Below are 16,600 nucleotides of genomic sequence, written 5' to 3' on the forward strand. Positions count from 1 at the left end.
AGGGGAGGGGGGGACCTTTTGCCCCTCAGTCCTGGGGAGGGGGTGCGGCCCAGCTACAAAGGAGCGCCAATGAGCATTCCCTCTGGGGCAGCGTCATCAGTCTCCGGGCAGAAGCAGCCACAGCTAGTCCTGTTTGGGAAGATAGTTTTTTATCCAAAGCTTCCAAAGACTGCAGAGGAGAGCGGCTATTTTGGGGGTCCCCCTTGCTCTCGGGGAGGCTCCGCTCAGTCGAGGACGGGCCCCTGAAGGCTCCGCACACAAATGGGGAGGGGCTTCCAAAGTACAGGGGGGGGGGGGTGAAATTGAAGGTGTTAGATGGTTTTCTACAGAACAAACGTTTATCATGATGAACCGAGCCACATTAGGAGGAGAGATGAAACTGGAGGGCGACGTCTGCGGAGGGGGCAACCTCTGAAGGGGCGGGGTCTTCAGGGCCCTTCGGGAACAGCAGGCGGAGCCAAGGCGAAGTTTAGCAAACACGAGGGGGGGGGGGGAAAGCCCCAAAGGGGAACTTAAGAAATTGGGGGGGGGGCTGCTCCTCCCTCCCCCCGCTGCTCTCCCGGGGGGCTGCTTGCTCCTCTGCGATCCTTCCTCTGTCTTGGGGGGCCGCAAAAAATTGAATGTCCCCCGTCCGCACACACACAGGCTTAGGCGGGGAAGGTAGCTGGTTCCCTCGCTCGAGCACCCCCGCCTGGGAACTGAGATCCGCGCTGCAGTCCCCTCCGGTCTGGACTACTGTCGCGGCCTCTACATGGGGCTGCCCCCGTCCCGCATCGGGAGACTGCAGCTGCAGAATGGGGCAGCCGGGCGGCTACCGGGGCTCTCCCTGCGGGAGCACAGAGAGCCTGGCCTGCGGGCGCTGCACTGGCTCTTTGCCGGTCCCGGATCCGCTACAAGGAACTGTCTACCTCAGGGACCGCCTCTCCCCACATGCTCCCCAGAGGGTTCTTCAATCGGGATCTCAACATCTCTTATCATCTTCTGGCTGACGGAGGCAAGACTTAACAGAGAGGTGACAGAGCCTTCTCTACTGCTGCCCCCTTCTGGTGGGACCAACTTCCAGAGGATGTCAGAGCTTGGCGGGACCTTGCCCAGTTTCCCAAAGCCTGCAGGACCAGCCATTCCGTCTGGCCTTCGGTTGCGAACTATTATGGGAACTCGCTGAAATTATAACCTTCTACCTGCAATACCAGGGGTGGCCGAACTTGCTCAATGCAAAAGCCACATAGAATAAACGTCAGACGTCTGAAAGCCACAAGACATGAATGCCAGAGGGAGGGAGAGGGCCGGATTAAACCCTGTGGAGACCCCGAGGCAGTTACCTCTGCCAGTTCCCGCGGGGGAAACGGCGCCTGTCTGTCCGGTGGCGCCTCTGAGAGCGACAAAGTTTTGTTCGAGGTGCGGCCAGGCCGGGATCCAGCTCTGGGGTCTTCAGGGTCCCCCCGGCTCCAGCCTTTGTCCTGCTGCTTCAGCCAGACCCCCTCGGCGGCCCCCTGAATCTCGGTCTCCGGAAGGGGGGCTCTGGGAATTGTGCCCTCCCCAAGCCCTTTGCCAAGCCCCACCCTCCCCAGGCCTGGCTCCACCCCCAAAGACTACAGGAATCCCCCCGGCCAAAGTTGGCAGCCCTGGGCCCCACCAGGACGCTTCAGGCCAGGGAGGGGAGGGGGGCCCTCCCGAAAGCCAGAGGTTGCAGAAGAGGGGGGGACTCCACAGCAACCCCCATCCCTCCCACAAAAGCCACTCTTCCCTCCCTTCTCCCAGGAGACTTGGGGGGGGGCAAGGCCAGCCTCGGGGGCCAGAGAAGCAGATGTGGGGTCAGGCCTCCTCCCTTTCGGGCCGAGTGCCCGGGGGGCTTCCAGACGAGAAGGGTCCTGCTTTCAGGGAGGGGCTGTGGGGGGGCCCTGTGGCTCCGGGAAGACAGCTCAGGGGTTGCGGGGGAGGTCCAGGACTGCTCAGGGGGGGGGGGCTCTGCAGGGGGGAGTGCCCCCCCCAATTTGCATCCTGCCCCTGGTGCGGAGTCTTGATCAGGATTCTGCCAGAGGAATCAATTGGACAGCGGGGGGGGGGGCATACAGAGAGATCCCCCCTCCAAAAAAATCCCTGGGGATCGGCTGCCTCCCGAACCCTCCCCTCCGGCCCGCCCCCACCTCCCCCAAGGAAGGGGAAAGGAAAGTAAGATGCTGCTGACCCCATCCCAGAGGCTGCATTCCCCCCCACCCCAGCAGTGACGCTCCCTGTTCCCCCGAACCTGAGTGAGCGCGAGCCAGCTCACAGATTTTGAGCCTTCAGCTCACACCATTTTGTCTTCTCAGAGGAAGGAGGGCCCCAGAGCACAAGAACTCACACAGCGGCTCACAACTTTAATCCCAGCAGTGCAGAAAGGAGAATTTTGGCTCACCGGACTCTGCAGCTTAGAGGGAACTTTGGTGATGCTAAACCCCTGAGCAGGAAGGGGGAGCCTCCAGGGGGTGGGAGGGAGAACCCCAGCCCTCCCCCCCCCTGCAGGATGAGGCCCCCCTCCCTCCCTCTTGGGCACGACTCCCCCCCTCCCCCTTTGCAGTTCTGGCATTTCTGGGCTGCTCCTTCCCAAACCCAGTTGGGTTGCAACATTCCTCTTATTCTGCAGACACAACTTTGGTTCACAACAAGTTCCTGGGCTTAGTTCGAGCTACTGTTTATTAGCTAAGAAGCCTGGAATGTCCTTGAAGCCCCCACTCCTCCCCCCATGACTGCAGGATCACCTCTCCGATTCCCCCCCTCCACAACAGCTTCCATCATCTGAGCGAAGCCTTCTGAAGGGGCCACCCTGCACAAGGCCACTCTGAGGAGGCTCAGAGAGTCACAGACGGAGCTCCAGGAAAGAGTTTGTTCTAATGTTTATTAGACGGTTCTTCCAATAAAGGTGAGCCCAGGATAAGGAGCAAGAGGAAATCTGGAAACTGCAGATTGACAAAGCACTGATCCACTTTGCACACCCGCTCTCAGCCCCTCTTTAGGAATGACCAGGCTGGATTTGGAGCCCTTAGCGACTCCAGAGAGAGGAGGGCAGGAATCTGAGCCGCAGCCTGGCCCAAAGAAAGGAAAGAGGAATTGAGCCACAAATGCAGACCCTGCTTCAGGTGAGATGGTCGAGAAACCCGCATAAAGGCTGCAGACAAAGAGCCCTTTGCCCAAAGAGAAGCCCCACAGCAGCCCCCCAGCCCTGCCTTCCAGCTGGTGGGAAGAAGGCCACCCCATTGCTGCAGGTGTTTGCAGAGGGTTGCCAACCTCCAGGGGGTGCCTGGAGATCCCCTGGGATGACCACTGATATCCACAGTACATAAACCAGCCCCCCCTGCAGGAAATGGCGGCTCTAGAGGGTCACCTTGATGTCATTCAGTCCTGCTGAAGTGGCTCTGCCCTCTTCCCCAAACTCCACTCACCCCAGGATCCACCCCCAAAGACCCAGGAATGTCCGAGGGTGGAGTTGGGGAGGAAGGAGGGGGCAGTCTCACACACACCCCTAGCAGGAGGACTCCCCACCCACACGTAGTAACAGAGAAACACAGAACAAGCCAGCTTGGGGGAACAGTGCTGGGTGGGAGAAGTCCTTTTCTCCATGCATTTTGCTTCCTCCGGGGAAAGGAAAGAGGGCCTCGGTTGTAGGAACCTTTTTCCAGCCAGCAGGATCCTGGGGCAGGAAGGGTTAACCGAGGAGTCCTGCCAGGAAAGAGGGAGGAGAACCATCAGAAGCCAAAAGTCAATCCCCAGAGAGGGGGCAGGATCTTCTGACCTCACCTGAGCCCCACAAACCCTGCCCACAACACAGAGGGGGGGGGGCAAATCTGCTTAACATAAAAGCCACATAGAAGACACAGCAGAGGTTTGGGTGGAAAGAAAGCAACTTTAACTTTAAATGCGTTCTCAAAGGCACTGGCTGGCTTGGCTTGGGAAAGTGATTGAAAGAGAAACTTTTCTTCTCCACACTGGCCAATAGGGGGGTGGGGGCTTTGGGAGCCACACAATATGTGTGAAAGAGCCACATTTTGCCCCCCCCCATCACAGCAGTCACACCCTTCCGGGTCCCCACAAATCACGGACACGGAGCAGATTCCACTTGGAGGAAGGGGTTCTGGACTCTCCACTCCTGTCATGGCCACTGACATAGTCCGGCTCTTTCCCTCTTTACTGGGCTACTTTGGACAGCTGTTAAGGGGAAGGGGGGGTGAAGAACTCCACAGGCACAAAAACCAGCAAGGGGGGGGCGTGTTTGTGTGTCTTGCTGCCTTCTGTACTCTGGTGCTGGTCTGCTACTCTTCCTACTGCAGGGGGTTTTCTGGCTTTTGTCCTCCGCCCACCGTCCTCGGAGGAGGGTTAAGGGGGGCTGAAAAGGAGCAGAGAGACTCTTACCTGGGGGGGGCGGCAGGGGAGTCGCTGCAAGAGAAAGATCTGCTTTATTTATTTGTCATATTTATACCCCACCTTTCCTGTGGGGCCAAAATGGCTCACAGCAAGAATTAAAACGTGATGCATTCAAGATCCAGATCATGTCACTCAAATCTGCTGCCCTCCAGATGCCGGCTGTTTGCCTCCCCTCCCGAGCTGGCAAAGAAGCAGGCCTGACTGTGCCTTCTACAAATCTCCAGCCAGGGAGCCCACTCCACAGGGTGGGAGCCAGCAGGGAGAAGGCCCTGCAGAGTCAGGGTCCTGCCTCACGCAGTGGCCAACCAATTGTTCTGGAGGGCCAACAGCACCATAAAAAGTTTTTTAAATTGTATTTTACCATTTTAAAATTGTAATTTTAGATGTTTGAGCTGATTGTTAGCCGCCCTGAGTCTACTTGCGGAGAGGGCAGGATAAAAGTCAGAGAAGGAAGGAAGGAAGGAAGGAAGGAAGGAAGGAAGGAAGGAAGGAAGGAAGGAAGGAAGGAAGGAAGGAAGGAAGGAAGGAAGGAAGGAAGGAAGGAAGGAAGGAAGGAAGGAAGGAAGGAAGGAAGGAAGGAAGGGAGGGATGGGAGGGAGGGAGGGAGGGGGAGAGAGAGAGGAAAGAGAGAAAGAGGGAGAAAGAGAGAAAGAGAGAGAGAGAGAGAGAGAAAGAAAGACAGAAAGAGAGAAAGAAAGAAAGAGAGAAAGAAAGAAAGAAAGAAAGAAAGAGAGAGAGAAAAAAAGAAAGAAAGAGAGAAAGAAAGAAGAGAAAGAAAGAAAGAGAGAAAGGAAGAAAGAGAAAGAAAGAAAGAAAGAAAGAAAGAAAGAAAGAAAGAAAGAAAGAAAGAGAAGAAAGAAAGAAAGAAAGAAAGAAAGAAAGAAAGAAAGAAAGAAAGAAGAAAGAAAGAACAGGGCAGAGAGGCCGAGGCCTTCCTATGAACATCAGAAGAGCCTTGCTGGATCAGACCAGGGAGGGTCCCTCTAGTCCAGCCTCCTGTCTCACACAGGGGCCACCCAGGGGCTTCAGAGGACCACCAGACTGGGGAGAGATACCCTGACTGCCAGCATTGGACATCAGAAGTCTGCTGCCTCTGGAGATGGAGGTTCTTTTGAGCCACTGTGGCTGGTGGTCTCACCCTCTGTTCAAAAGCCATCTGTGCTCACAAGACATCGCTATGTCCAGTGGGAGAGAGTTCCACAGTTTAACTGCTCATTTGCTAAAGCTTTTCCTTTGGGTCCCCTCATTTCTCCCTCTCAACTCAGGCCAAGGATGGGCAGATCCCAGAGCAGAAGGGGGAGATAGTGGCCCACCCCCCACCCTCCCCTTCAGCCCCTCACCTTTCCTGTTCTTCAGGGAGAGATAAAGCCCCACGGCCACAAAGACCAGCCCCAGGACGGCCCCCACGGCCCCCGTCCACACCTTGCTCTTGGCAGAGTCCGACGTCTGTGGCTCTGTGGGAAGAGAAGGAGGAACCTTTGTGAGAAGGCGGATCAGGGCCAGATTCGGCCTTTCAGCCCTCAGATTTCACAGGGAGAATCAGGCCCCTTTTTAAAAACACACACAGGGGGAAAGAGTGAGAAGGAATCCAACCCAGCCTGGGAGGGGGGGAGCTGCCACGGAAACAACATTCCCTTGAAGTTTCAACCCCACCCCACTTTCTGAAAACATTCGGCAGCCAATAGGAGGGTTCTTGGTGGGCACCCTGACACCGCAATGGGTTCCCTGTGCTTCCCCCTAATAGCCACTGGTGGACCTCTGCTCCATATGTTTATCCAGTCCCCTCTTGAAGCTGTCTGTGCTTGTAGCCCCCACCACTTCCTGCAACACTGAATTCCGTGGGTTAACGACTCTTTGGTTGAAGAAGTACTTCCTTTGATGTGTTCCAAATCTCATTAATTTCATTGGGACCCCACTAGTTCTTGTACTGTGAGAAAGGGGGGAAGGATCTTTTTCTACTTTCTCCTTAATAATATTCTCAACCTTTATCATGTCATTCTTCAGTCAACGTTTCTGCAAGCTAAAGAGCCCTGACCTCTTTAACCTTTCCTCATGGGGAAGGTGTTTCATCCCCTTAATCATTTTGCTTGCCCTATTCTGCACTTTTCTCAATGCTATTTTCTTTTGAGGTGCTCTGGCTCCGTCATGGAAGAGGGGAGTCCTTGAGAAGTGGGGGAGTCGCTTGACACAAGTCCTTGGAACTCCCTTCAAGGGAGAGGGGAGAAGAGGGGAGCCCTTGATTCTCTTACCCCACTGCACGGAGATGGGTTCCTTCACACTTTTGTGCTCCACCTGGCAGGCGTAGACGTCTCCCCGCTGAGGCACCGTCTCCAGCATCACCTGGTACTGGTAGGTCCAGTCTGCGTTCTGGATCTCATCATCGTATCCCAGCCCCTGTGTCTGCTCCTGCCCGTTCTTCAGCCACTTGATGTCAATCCCGGGGGGATAATATCCTGCCGCGGTGCAGATCAGGAGGGTGTGGTGGGCCAGGGGGTCTCCCTTGGTGGGGGAGATCTTCACCAGGGGCTCCACTGGAAGTGAGGGGGAAAGAGGGGACAATTTCAGAGACGGAGGAGAACCAGAAGAACACCAACAGATGGAGAAGAGGAGGACTTTCTCACGTCTGCAGCTGATGTATTTCTAAAGACACAATCCCTTGACCTCTCCCACCACCACAATAGTCAAGGATCCACTAACTCATATTCTGGTCCCTGCACAAAGAGACACAGAAATGCACCTCTCTCAGCTTCCTGCAGTTCCTTCTTGCTTCCCAAAACACTAGGAGTTGGTTTGCAGGATCAGACCCCCACCCAGCCTGGGATAAGAATCCACCTGAAGACTCACACAGAAGCACCTTCTGGATCAGTCTGAACTCTCCAGAAATGCTTTTCGACAGGGGAGACATTGGACTTGCTGCTCCTGCTGAAGAGATCTCTGGAGATAACTTGGAAAACTCTCAAGGGGATCCCTAAATCCTCCTTTGGCTTCTTCTGGAAGGTCACCTCTTGCCTCTGGGAAGCTCCCAAGAAGGAGGTCTTCTTAATTATTATTCCCCCCCCACACCAATCAATTAGAGGAAAAATCAAAAATCAATTGACAGCTATAGCAGAGCCTTTAAATGACAAAGAACCCGGGATCTGGCAGCGTCAGGGATTGGTTTTCTCGTGGGAGAGTCGGGCATCACAGCCAGAATGTCCCTTGGACCAGATCTTTTATTATTGTGGGCGGAGCCCAGTGTGTAGGCAGCTGTTATTAAAGGAGCCGCCCCCACCTCCAATTTTAACAGAAGAGAAGCCATGTTGGATCAGGCCAATGGCCCATCCAGTCCAACAGTCTGTGTCACACAGTGGCCAATATGTGTGTGTGTGTGTGTGTACACACACATATATACATACACACACTGTGTGTAATAGCCACTGATGGATCTCTGCTCCATATTTTTATGCAATCCCCTCTTAAAGCTGGCTATGCTTGTAGCCGCCACCACCTCCTCTGGCAGTGAATTTCACATGTTAATCACCCTTTGGATGAAGAAGGACTTCCTTTTATCCGTTTTAACCTGACTGCTCAGCAATTTCATTGAATGCCCACGAGTTCTTGTATTGTGAGAAAGGGAGGAAAGTGCTTCTTTCTCTACTTTCTCCATCCCATGCATAATCTTGTAAACCGCTATCATGTCACCCCGCAGTCGACGTTTCTCCAAGATTTCTCCAACTCCTGAGTGAGCCACCATGTTAGAAATGTAGAGAATTCTGTTTTGTTAATGCAACCCCATGAAGACAAAGAGATAGAGGGACTGAAAGTGAAAGGTTGTTCTTATAAGTAGAGAGCATTTGCAGATGATGTGATGTTTATAAATGAAAATCCCACTCCTGTAACACCACTGTTGCTTCGTAAAATAAAAGAATATGGAGAATTGGCAGGTTTTTATATAAACAAAGAAAAATTGAAAATTATGTGGAAAAATATGTCAAAGGGTAAACAGGAAGATCTACAGAGGTTAACAGAGTGTGAAGTTACCTCCAAAGTAAAATACTTAGGGGTGGAAATAACAATGAAAAATATTGATTTATATAAAAATAATTATGAGAAACTCTGGCGTAAGATCCATGGAGATAAGATAAAATGAAACAAATTGAATCTGTCTGTGTTGGGAAGAATATCTGCAATTAAGATAAATGTCTTACCGAGAATTATGTTCCTGTTTCAAACAATTCCAATAGTAAAAGACAATAAACAATTTAATAAATGGCAAAGGAAACTTTCAGAATTTGTATGGGCCGGGAAAAAAACAAGAATTGAAATGAAAATTCTGACAGATGCGAAAGAAAGGGGTGGATTTCAACTGCCTAAGTTAAAACTGTATCATGATGCAGTATGTCTGGTGTGGATTAAGGAATGGATGACATTATTAAACAGAAAGTGACTAGCATTAGAAGGTCATGGAAGTGTTTTTGGATGGCATGCTTACATGTACTATGGGAAAAATAAGATGGATGGCTTCTTCTCACATCACTATATCAGAAGTAATCTGTGGAATACTTGGTTGAAATATAAAAGATATAGGGATGAGAGAAACCGCTTTGGATTGTGCCAAGAGAAGTAATAAAACTGTATTCAGATATCAAAGAAGAGAAGTGGCTATCATATAAACAAGGAGGAAAGGTAGAATTAAAATTGGTAGAAGAAATACAATATAAAAATAATGGGTTGAATTGCAACAAATAAAGAGTTAGCTTGAACAGGGCATTAAGAACTGTGGAATAAGACAAGAACAAAGAGAACTGGAGAGAGTGCTGTTGGGGAAAATGAAAAGTGGAATTCAAAGACAGATAAACTATTATTGAAATGGTCTACGGAAGATTAAGTAGTTATATCACAAATGATAAAGTATAAGTATAAAGTATAAGTATAAAGAAATACAGATGGAGTCATGGGATCAGTTATGGAAGAACGCTATGAAAATATCTACATGTTATAACATTAAAGAGAATTGCTTTAAAATGTTATATAGGTGGTACATGACACCTAAGAAATTGGCCAAAATGAACAATCAGGTGTCGGATAGATGCTGGAAATGTAAAAAACAAGAAGGATCTTTCTACCATTTGTGGTGGACTTGTAAAAAGGCAGAACAATTTTGACAAATGATTCAGCAAGAGATTTTGAAAGTTTTGGGATATAATATTAAGAAGGCGCCAGACATTTTTTTGTTGGGATTACAAATGGAGACATTTCAAAAACAAGATAGAACGATAATTTGGTATATGCTTTCAGCCGCATGGACATTATATGCGCAAGGGTGAAAACAAGAAAAATTACCAGAAATGTGGGAATGGACTATGAAAGTTATGCATTGGAGCGAAATGGACAAATGTACAAAAATCTTAAAAGAACAAAATTTAGAGAAGTTTAAAAGCGAGTGGGGAAAGTTTCAAAAGTATATTGAAAAACAATGGAACATTGAAGGACATTTGGCGATATTTCACAATGGTTTATATCTAAAGAAACTTTATAGGGATTATAGTAAAAAAATGAGATTATTGGATTATATCTTTTTTGTTTCTTTGTGAATGACTAAAAAGGACTACTATGAAGCTGGATTGCAAATATGGGTTTTTTTCTTTTTAATGTTTTTTCTTCATGAAGAAAGATTCTTTAATAGACAGAGTTTATTACGTTTTAACAAGTTAAATAAAATAGTAACAGAGAATGGTTTGTAAAGGGGGTTGGCACTGAGGGGAGTGACACAAAGGGGGGAGGGGGAGAAAATGTAATGTATGTGTATTAATTTCTAATAGCAAATGATAATATGGTATTACAATATTTTACATTATAATAAATTGTTTTAAACAAAGAAATGTAGAGAGTTCCCAGATTGGGGCGAAAGACTCATGGAAGCCCTGGAATTTAAGGTGAGTTTTACGTGAAGAGGCTTCCAAGGCTAAGACTCTGGACTGCAAGCCTTCATTTTCTGATTTAAGAGCCTGGTAGCCATTCTGTAAATTAATGCTTATGTGATATGCTGAGTCTGCTTTTTGTGTACGGTTTGTATGGATGTTTTTAATGCAGTCAGCTGCTCTGAAAGTGGCCAATGAGAGCTGACATGTTGCCCATCAGCTTCTGCTCCCTTTTAGTAAGCAGGGAGGTCAAAATCTCCTCCTGCGATTGGGGGGCTTCTTCTGTCGCCATGTTGCTGCCTCCTTCTGCTCTCCTCCCCGCAAGACCCTCAGGAGCTCCGGCAGAAGACCCGGGATGTATTCAGAGTCCTTCCAAGCTGGCCCCGCCTTGCTCGCCTCCTGCCTTCCCCTGCCAGAGACAGGCAGTGCAAAGCTCAGGCTGCTTCTTCATTTGGCTGAAGGGGGCGGAGGAAGCAGAGCACTCCAGGAGGGAGGCGCCCATCTCCTGCCACGCCCCAGCTCACCTGTCCTGGTGGTGAAGAAGTCCTCGTAGACCGCGTAGTTGTAGCGGCAGAAGGCGTCCACCTGGGCCCGCAGAGAGTCCATCACCTCCTTCAGGCTGTTCCAGTAGCGGGCGGAGGGCTCGCCCAGCGGGGTGACGGCCTCGTACCAGCCGCGGCGGCTGTCGAAGCGCGCGATCTCCTGCCGCCCGTAGATGTACCTCTGCAGGAAGCGCACCTCCCCTGCGGTCCCGTTGGCGAAGCGGCACTCGGACTTCCCCTGCGCCAGGAAATGGGGGGCTGCGGAGACAGGGGGGGGAGCAGGGCCTGGTTAGCAGCGGCTCCCCCAACCCCCTCCTGCCCCCCCCCGCCGGCAGCTCCGGAGACGACCTCCCCCCCCCCGAAGTCTCTCCAGCAGCCCCCAGGGCAGGCGAGGCACCAGTGGAAGGAAAGAAAAGCAGCCCTTTCCCCGCAGCGCGGAACCAGAGGGAGTTTTGCAACGGGGGGCAGTTCCCCATCAGCTCCCTTCTGGTCCCCCCGCCCCCCCCCGCCTGCCCCACAAACGACAGCCAGGCACCCCCCCCCCCCCCCGAGCACTGTCACACACCCACCAGGCTTGCCACCGCCTCTCTTTGCACCACCCGGGGACCACAGAACAGACACTCTCATGGGGGCTGGGGGGGGGCAGTCCCTCGACCTGGACAGGATGGGAGGGGGGATTGCAGTCCCTTTTGGTGGCCTGCAGGCCTCAGTCCAAAGACTCCGAGACAATATTCTCCAATGCAGCCTTGGTGCCACGGCGGTCCCCAAAAGAACCACCTCTCCACTTCTTCTCGTTCCTTCCATGCAGGAGTCACTCAGTACAAAAAGAGGTGCCAAAGCTCATTACCACCACTCATTTGCACAACTCCTTTGCATCTGCCACACACTACTCACATCACCAGAAACTGTACTAAATTACATAAGAACCTAAGAGAACCCATGTTGCATCAGGCCAGTGGCCCCTCCAGTCCAACACCCTGTGTCACATAAGAACATAAGAGAAGCCCTGTTGGATCAGGCCAATGGCCCATCCAGTCCAACACTCTGTGTCACATAAGAACATAAGAGAAGCCCTGTTGGATCAGGCCAGTGGCCCATCCAGTCCAGCACTCTGAGTCACATAAGAACCTAAGAGAAGCCATGTTGGATCAGCCCAATGGCCCATCCATTCCAACACTCTGTGTCACATAAGAACATAAGAGAAGCCATGTTGGATCAGGCCAGTGGCCCCTCCAGTCCAGCACTCTGAGTCACATAAGAACCTAAGAGAAGCCATGTTGGATCAGCCCAATGGCCCATCCATTCCAACACTCTGTGTCACATAAGAACATAAGAGAAGCCCTGTTGGATCAGGCCAGTGGCCCATCCAGTCCAACACTCTGTGGCACACAGTAACCAGAAAAACCCCAAGTGACATCAGGAGGTTCACAAGTGGAGCTAGAAGCCCTTCCACTTTGCTGCCCCTCCCGCCAAGCACCTAAAATACAGAGCATCACTGCCCCAGACAGTTCCAATAATATACTGCTGCTAATAGCCACTAATAGACCTCTACTCCCCTCTAATCCCCTCTTCAAGCTGTCTATGCTTGTAGCAGCCACCACCTCATGTGGCAGTGAATTCCACGTTAATCACTCTTTGGGTGAAGAAGGACTTCCTTTTATCCACTCTAACTTGACTGCTCAGCAATTTCATTGAATGCCCAGGAGTTCTTCTATTGTGAGAAAGAGAGAAAAGTACTTCTTTCTCTACTTTCTCCATCTCATGCATACTCTTGTAAACCTCTATGATGTCACCCCGCACTCGATGTTTCTCCAAGCTAAAGAGCCCCAAGCGTTTTAACCATTCTTCATAGGGAAAGTGTTCCAAACCTTTAATCATTCTAGTTGTCCTTTTCTGGACTCTTTCCAGTGCTATAATATCCTTTTTGAGGTGTGTTGACCAAAATTGTACACAGTATTCTAAATGAGACCACACCATCGATTTATACAGGGGCATTATGATACTGGCTGAAGAGTTTTGAATTCCCTTCCTAATAATTCCCAGCATGGCGTTGGCCTTTTTTATTGCAACCGCACACTGTCTTGATTTTCAGTGAGTTATCTACAACCATCCCAAGATCTCTCTCTTGGTCAGTCTCTGCCAGTTCACAATGCATCAACTTGTATTTGTAGCTGGGTTTTTTGGCCCCAATGTGCATTACTTTGCACTTGGCCACATTGAACCTCATCTGCCAAGTTGATGCCCACTCACCCAGCCTCAACAGATCCCTTTGGAGTGCCTCACAATCCTCTCTGGTTCTCACCACCCTGAACAATTTAGTGTCATCCGCAAACTTGGCCACTTCACTGCTTCCTCCCAACTCCAAATCATTAATGAACAAGTTAAAGAGCATGGGACCCAGTACCGAGCCCTGCGGCACCCCACTGCTTACCGTCCTCCACTGCGAAGACTCTCCATTTATACTCACTCTCTGCTTCCTATTAGCCAGTTTTTGATCCACAAGAGGACCTGTCCTTTTACTCCATGACTCTCAAGCTTACTAAGGAGCCTTTGATGCGGAACTTTATCAAAAGCTTTCTGGAAGTCAAGGTAAACAACATCGGTTGGGTCCCCTTTGTCTACATGTTTGTTCAGCCCCTCAAAGAACTGTAACAGGTTAGTAAGTCAAGATCTTCCCTTACAGAACCCATGCTGAGTCTTCCTCAATAACTTGTGTTCATCAATGTGCCTACTCATTCTGTCTTTGATTATGGTTTCTACTAACTTTCCCGGTATTGAACTCAGACTGACTGGACTGTAATTTCCCGGATCTCCTCTGGAACCCTTTTTAAAGATGGGGGTGACATTTGCTACCTTCCAGTCCTCAGGAACGGAGGCAGATTTCAATGAAAGATTACATATTTTTGTCAAGAGATTTAGAAGTTCACTTTCGAGTTCTTTCAGAAGCCTTGGATGTATGCCATCCGGACCTGTTGACTTATTAGTTTTTAATTCGTCAATCAGTTGTAGGACCTCCTCTCTTGTCATATCACTCTGACTCAGGTCTTTAAACACCCCTTCCAAAATTAGTGGTTCTGGAGCGGGCAAACACTTCTCATCTTCCACAGTGAAGACGGAGGCAAAAATGCATTCAGCTTCTCAGCCATTTCCCTATCCTCCTTCAGTAATCCTTTTACCCCTTGGTCATCCAAGGGCCCCACTGCCTCCCTGGCTGCACATCAGCTCAGTCAGCATCTACCTTAAAATGCTTCTTAAAATAGAACTGTCATAATAACACTTTACTCCCATCATGTTTTTACATTACTTCCCCCCACCTATGTGGCCACAGTGGCATGAGGAAGATTTCCATCTCTCTGCTTCCTGTTTTGGTTATTTCCCCATTTTTTGGGGGGGAAAATATTAGAAAACTTGTCACATCTTAGAGCTCAGCAAAATTCTCCCAGGGGCTTTGGGGCCCAGAAGCAAGGATTTGGTGGGGAAGAACGAAAAAGCACAATAAAATTTAGAGGTTCCAGAGCTCTGCTCCTGTGAGCTGCTACCCAAACCGAGGCCTGATTCCAGGGACATTCAAGGACTATCACAGTGAATTCTAACAAAAGTCCATGTCAACATCAGGAGGAGCCAGGAATTCTTGTGCTGTTTCTGCACTGCTGGGGAACCAGGAAATGCAAGACCTGTCCCTTTTTTGCAGATCACCTCCTGGACACAGAGCAGGGGTGGGATCTCGCAGTGGATCCTCCTGGTTCTGCATATTCCTCTTGGCTCCTCTTGGATCACAGCAAATGATGTCCTGCATTTGAACGGATACCAACTGTCTTGATCCTGGGCCTAATGAGGCCTACAGGCGCCAGAGGAGCCTGCCTAGGAGTTATTACGGAAAGCCTACATTTCCCAGGATTCCCTCTGTCTCTCTGACTGGGTGGCTGTCAAGGTTTTCGGGGGAAACTAGCCCAGAGAGGGGTGGGGTCTGGGAGGAGAGCATAAAAAGGGGCCAGGATTGGATCTCCAAGTTTTTTGAGGGGGGGGGAATTAACAAATGACGCCCCCTTATGGGCCATTCTTACTTACTGTCCCATAGAAACAATGGACTCCATACCCAATTTGGCATCCCTCCTCCATCGTGCCCGGGGCAAGCACCCCCTCTGCCCCCCCCCCATCTGGCCCTGAAAGGGGCCAACACAGACAGGGCTGTTCTTTCCTGCAATAATTTTACAAGTCAACATAGGACCAATTGGGGACTGTGTGCTTCTCAGTGTCAGTGACTGGAGGTGCAGGTGTGCTTAAGAGGCCTTGTCTGAAATCGTCTTTTCCCTGAGCATTCAGGTACTCTTGACACTTGCACTCCACAATGCCACGTTACATACATTGACGGGGTCTGAATTGTGGGGATCTGACCAGCAGCAAGATCTTGGAGTCGCGGCAAACAACTCCCTGGAGAGGTGCCCGCAGTGTGAGAGGGCAACACAGAAGGAGAATGCTATGCTGGGGGCCTTATTCAGAGGGGGAGTGAAAGCAAATCAGGTGGTGTCCTAATGCCCAATTCTGTGATGCAGCCCCGCCTGGAATGCTGGGCACAGTTCTGCCCTCCACCCCTCAAGACAGATATTCAAGCCTTGGGGAAAGTGGGGGGGAACTTTGCCTGTTCAGGGGAGGGGCAGGAGGACTTTTGCCTCTGAAGTCCCAGGAAAGTGGGCGGGGTCGAGGCATAGAGGAGCACCAATGAGAATTCAATCTGAGACAGCGTCATCTGTCTCCGGGCAGAAGCACCAGCAACTGTTCTCCAAGGGGAAAAAGGAAAAGGAAAGGTCCCCTGTGCAAGCACCAGTTGATTCCGACTCTGGGGTGACGTTGCTTTTACAAGGTTTCACGGCAGACTTTATACGGGGTGGTTTGCCATTGCCTTACCCAGTCATCTACATTCCACTCCCCCCCAGCAAGCTGAGTCCTCATTTTATCGACCTCGGAAGGATGGAAGGCTGACTCAACCTCGAGCCGGCTACCTGAAAACCCAGCTACCTCCAGGGATCGAACTCGTGAGCAGAGCTTAGGACTGCAATACTGCAGCTTTACCACTCTGCGCCACGGGGCTCTCTTCTCCAAGGGGAAGGTGATTTCTAACTGAGAGGATCAAGAGAAGGCAGAGAGGGAAATAGGGGTCTTTGTGCCTGTATGCTGAGGGGGTTAATTTCAGAGCCCCCTTTCCCTCTCCTGCCCCCATTCTTTCTGCTAGGCAGTCCCTCCTGCAGTCATGAACCCCTCCCAACCCCCCCTGCTTTGGACAACTGGGGGGGGGGGGGGAGCTTGGATCCTCTCTTCTGATTATGATGATTTAAAGCAATCCTGAAGAGCCGAAGGGGGGGGATCTTTCTCAGTTTTGCTGAAGGGGGCAACAAACAAACACCTACATCCCACTTTCCACCCCAGGCGGCTTCCCTCCTCCTCCTCCTGTTTTATCGCAACGACACCCCTGAGAGGTAGGCCAGGACGAGAGAGAGAGCAACGTGCCCAAGGTTACCCAGGGAGCCTCCAGGGCAGAGGAGGGACTGGAACAGAGGGGGGGGTGTCCATAACCTTCCCCCGATCAGCCCTCATGGCTGCCCGGGGAGTGCCTGCCAGGAGCTGTTCGGGGCTGGCGGCTTCTGGCTTCTTTCCCCCTGGGCTCCAGTGGCAGGGAGTTCCAGGGGATGGGCTGTGGCCCGTGGGAGAGAGCCAGCGTGGGGCGTCAAGGTTGCGAGCTTCAGATTCTGATTTGGAGAA

At 50.9% G+C, this 16,600-nt stretch overlaps 1 protein-coding gene across 1 annotated transcript; it reads right to left on the reverse strand.

Moving 5' to 3' along the window:
* Positions 1-4,164: 4,164 nt before the first annotated feature.
* Positions 4,165-14,962, reverse strand: LOC132590636 (H-2 class II histocompatibility antigen, E-S beta chain-like). Its single transcript, XM_060263604.1, has 5 exons — positions 14,908-14,962; positions 10,826-11,128; positions 6,651-6,932; positions 5,722-5,855; positions 4,165-4,185 (listed from the first exon to the last, which is right to left on the reverse strand). The coding sequence occupies exons 1-5, from the start codon at positions 14,960-14,962 to the stop codon at positions 4,165-4,167; spliced, it is 795 nt and encodes a 264-aa protein (XP_060119587.1).
* Between the last annotated feature and the right edge of the window lie 1,638 nt (positions 14,963-16,600).

This window comes from Heteronotia binoei, unplaced genomic scaffold, assembly GCF_032191835.1.
Source record: "Heteronotia binoei isolate CCM8104 ecotype False Entrance Well unplaced genomic scaffold, APGP_CSIRO_Hbin_v1 ptg000447l, whole genome shotgun sequence".
In the NCBI taxonomy this organism is placed as follows: Eukaryota; Metazoa; Chordata; class Lepidosauria; order Squamata; family Gekkonidae; genus Heteronotia; species Heteronotia binoei.

Bases quoted from the DNA above. Each gene is read 5' to 3' on its own strand.
- LOC132590636 (XM_060263604.1), bottom strand. From the start codon at position 14,962: ATGGAGGAGGGATGCCAAATTGGGTATGGAGTCCATTGTTTCTATGGG. The intron at 6,933-10,825 runs GTGAGCTGGGGC...CCTCACTTCCAG, and splicing joins CTTCTTCACCACCAGGACAG to TGGAGCCCCTGGTGAAGATC. The intron at 4,186-5,721 runs GTGGGGGGTGGG...TCCCCTTAACAG, and splicing joins GTGAGGGGCTGAAGGGGAGG to CTGTCCAAAGTAGCCCAGTA.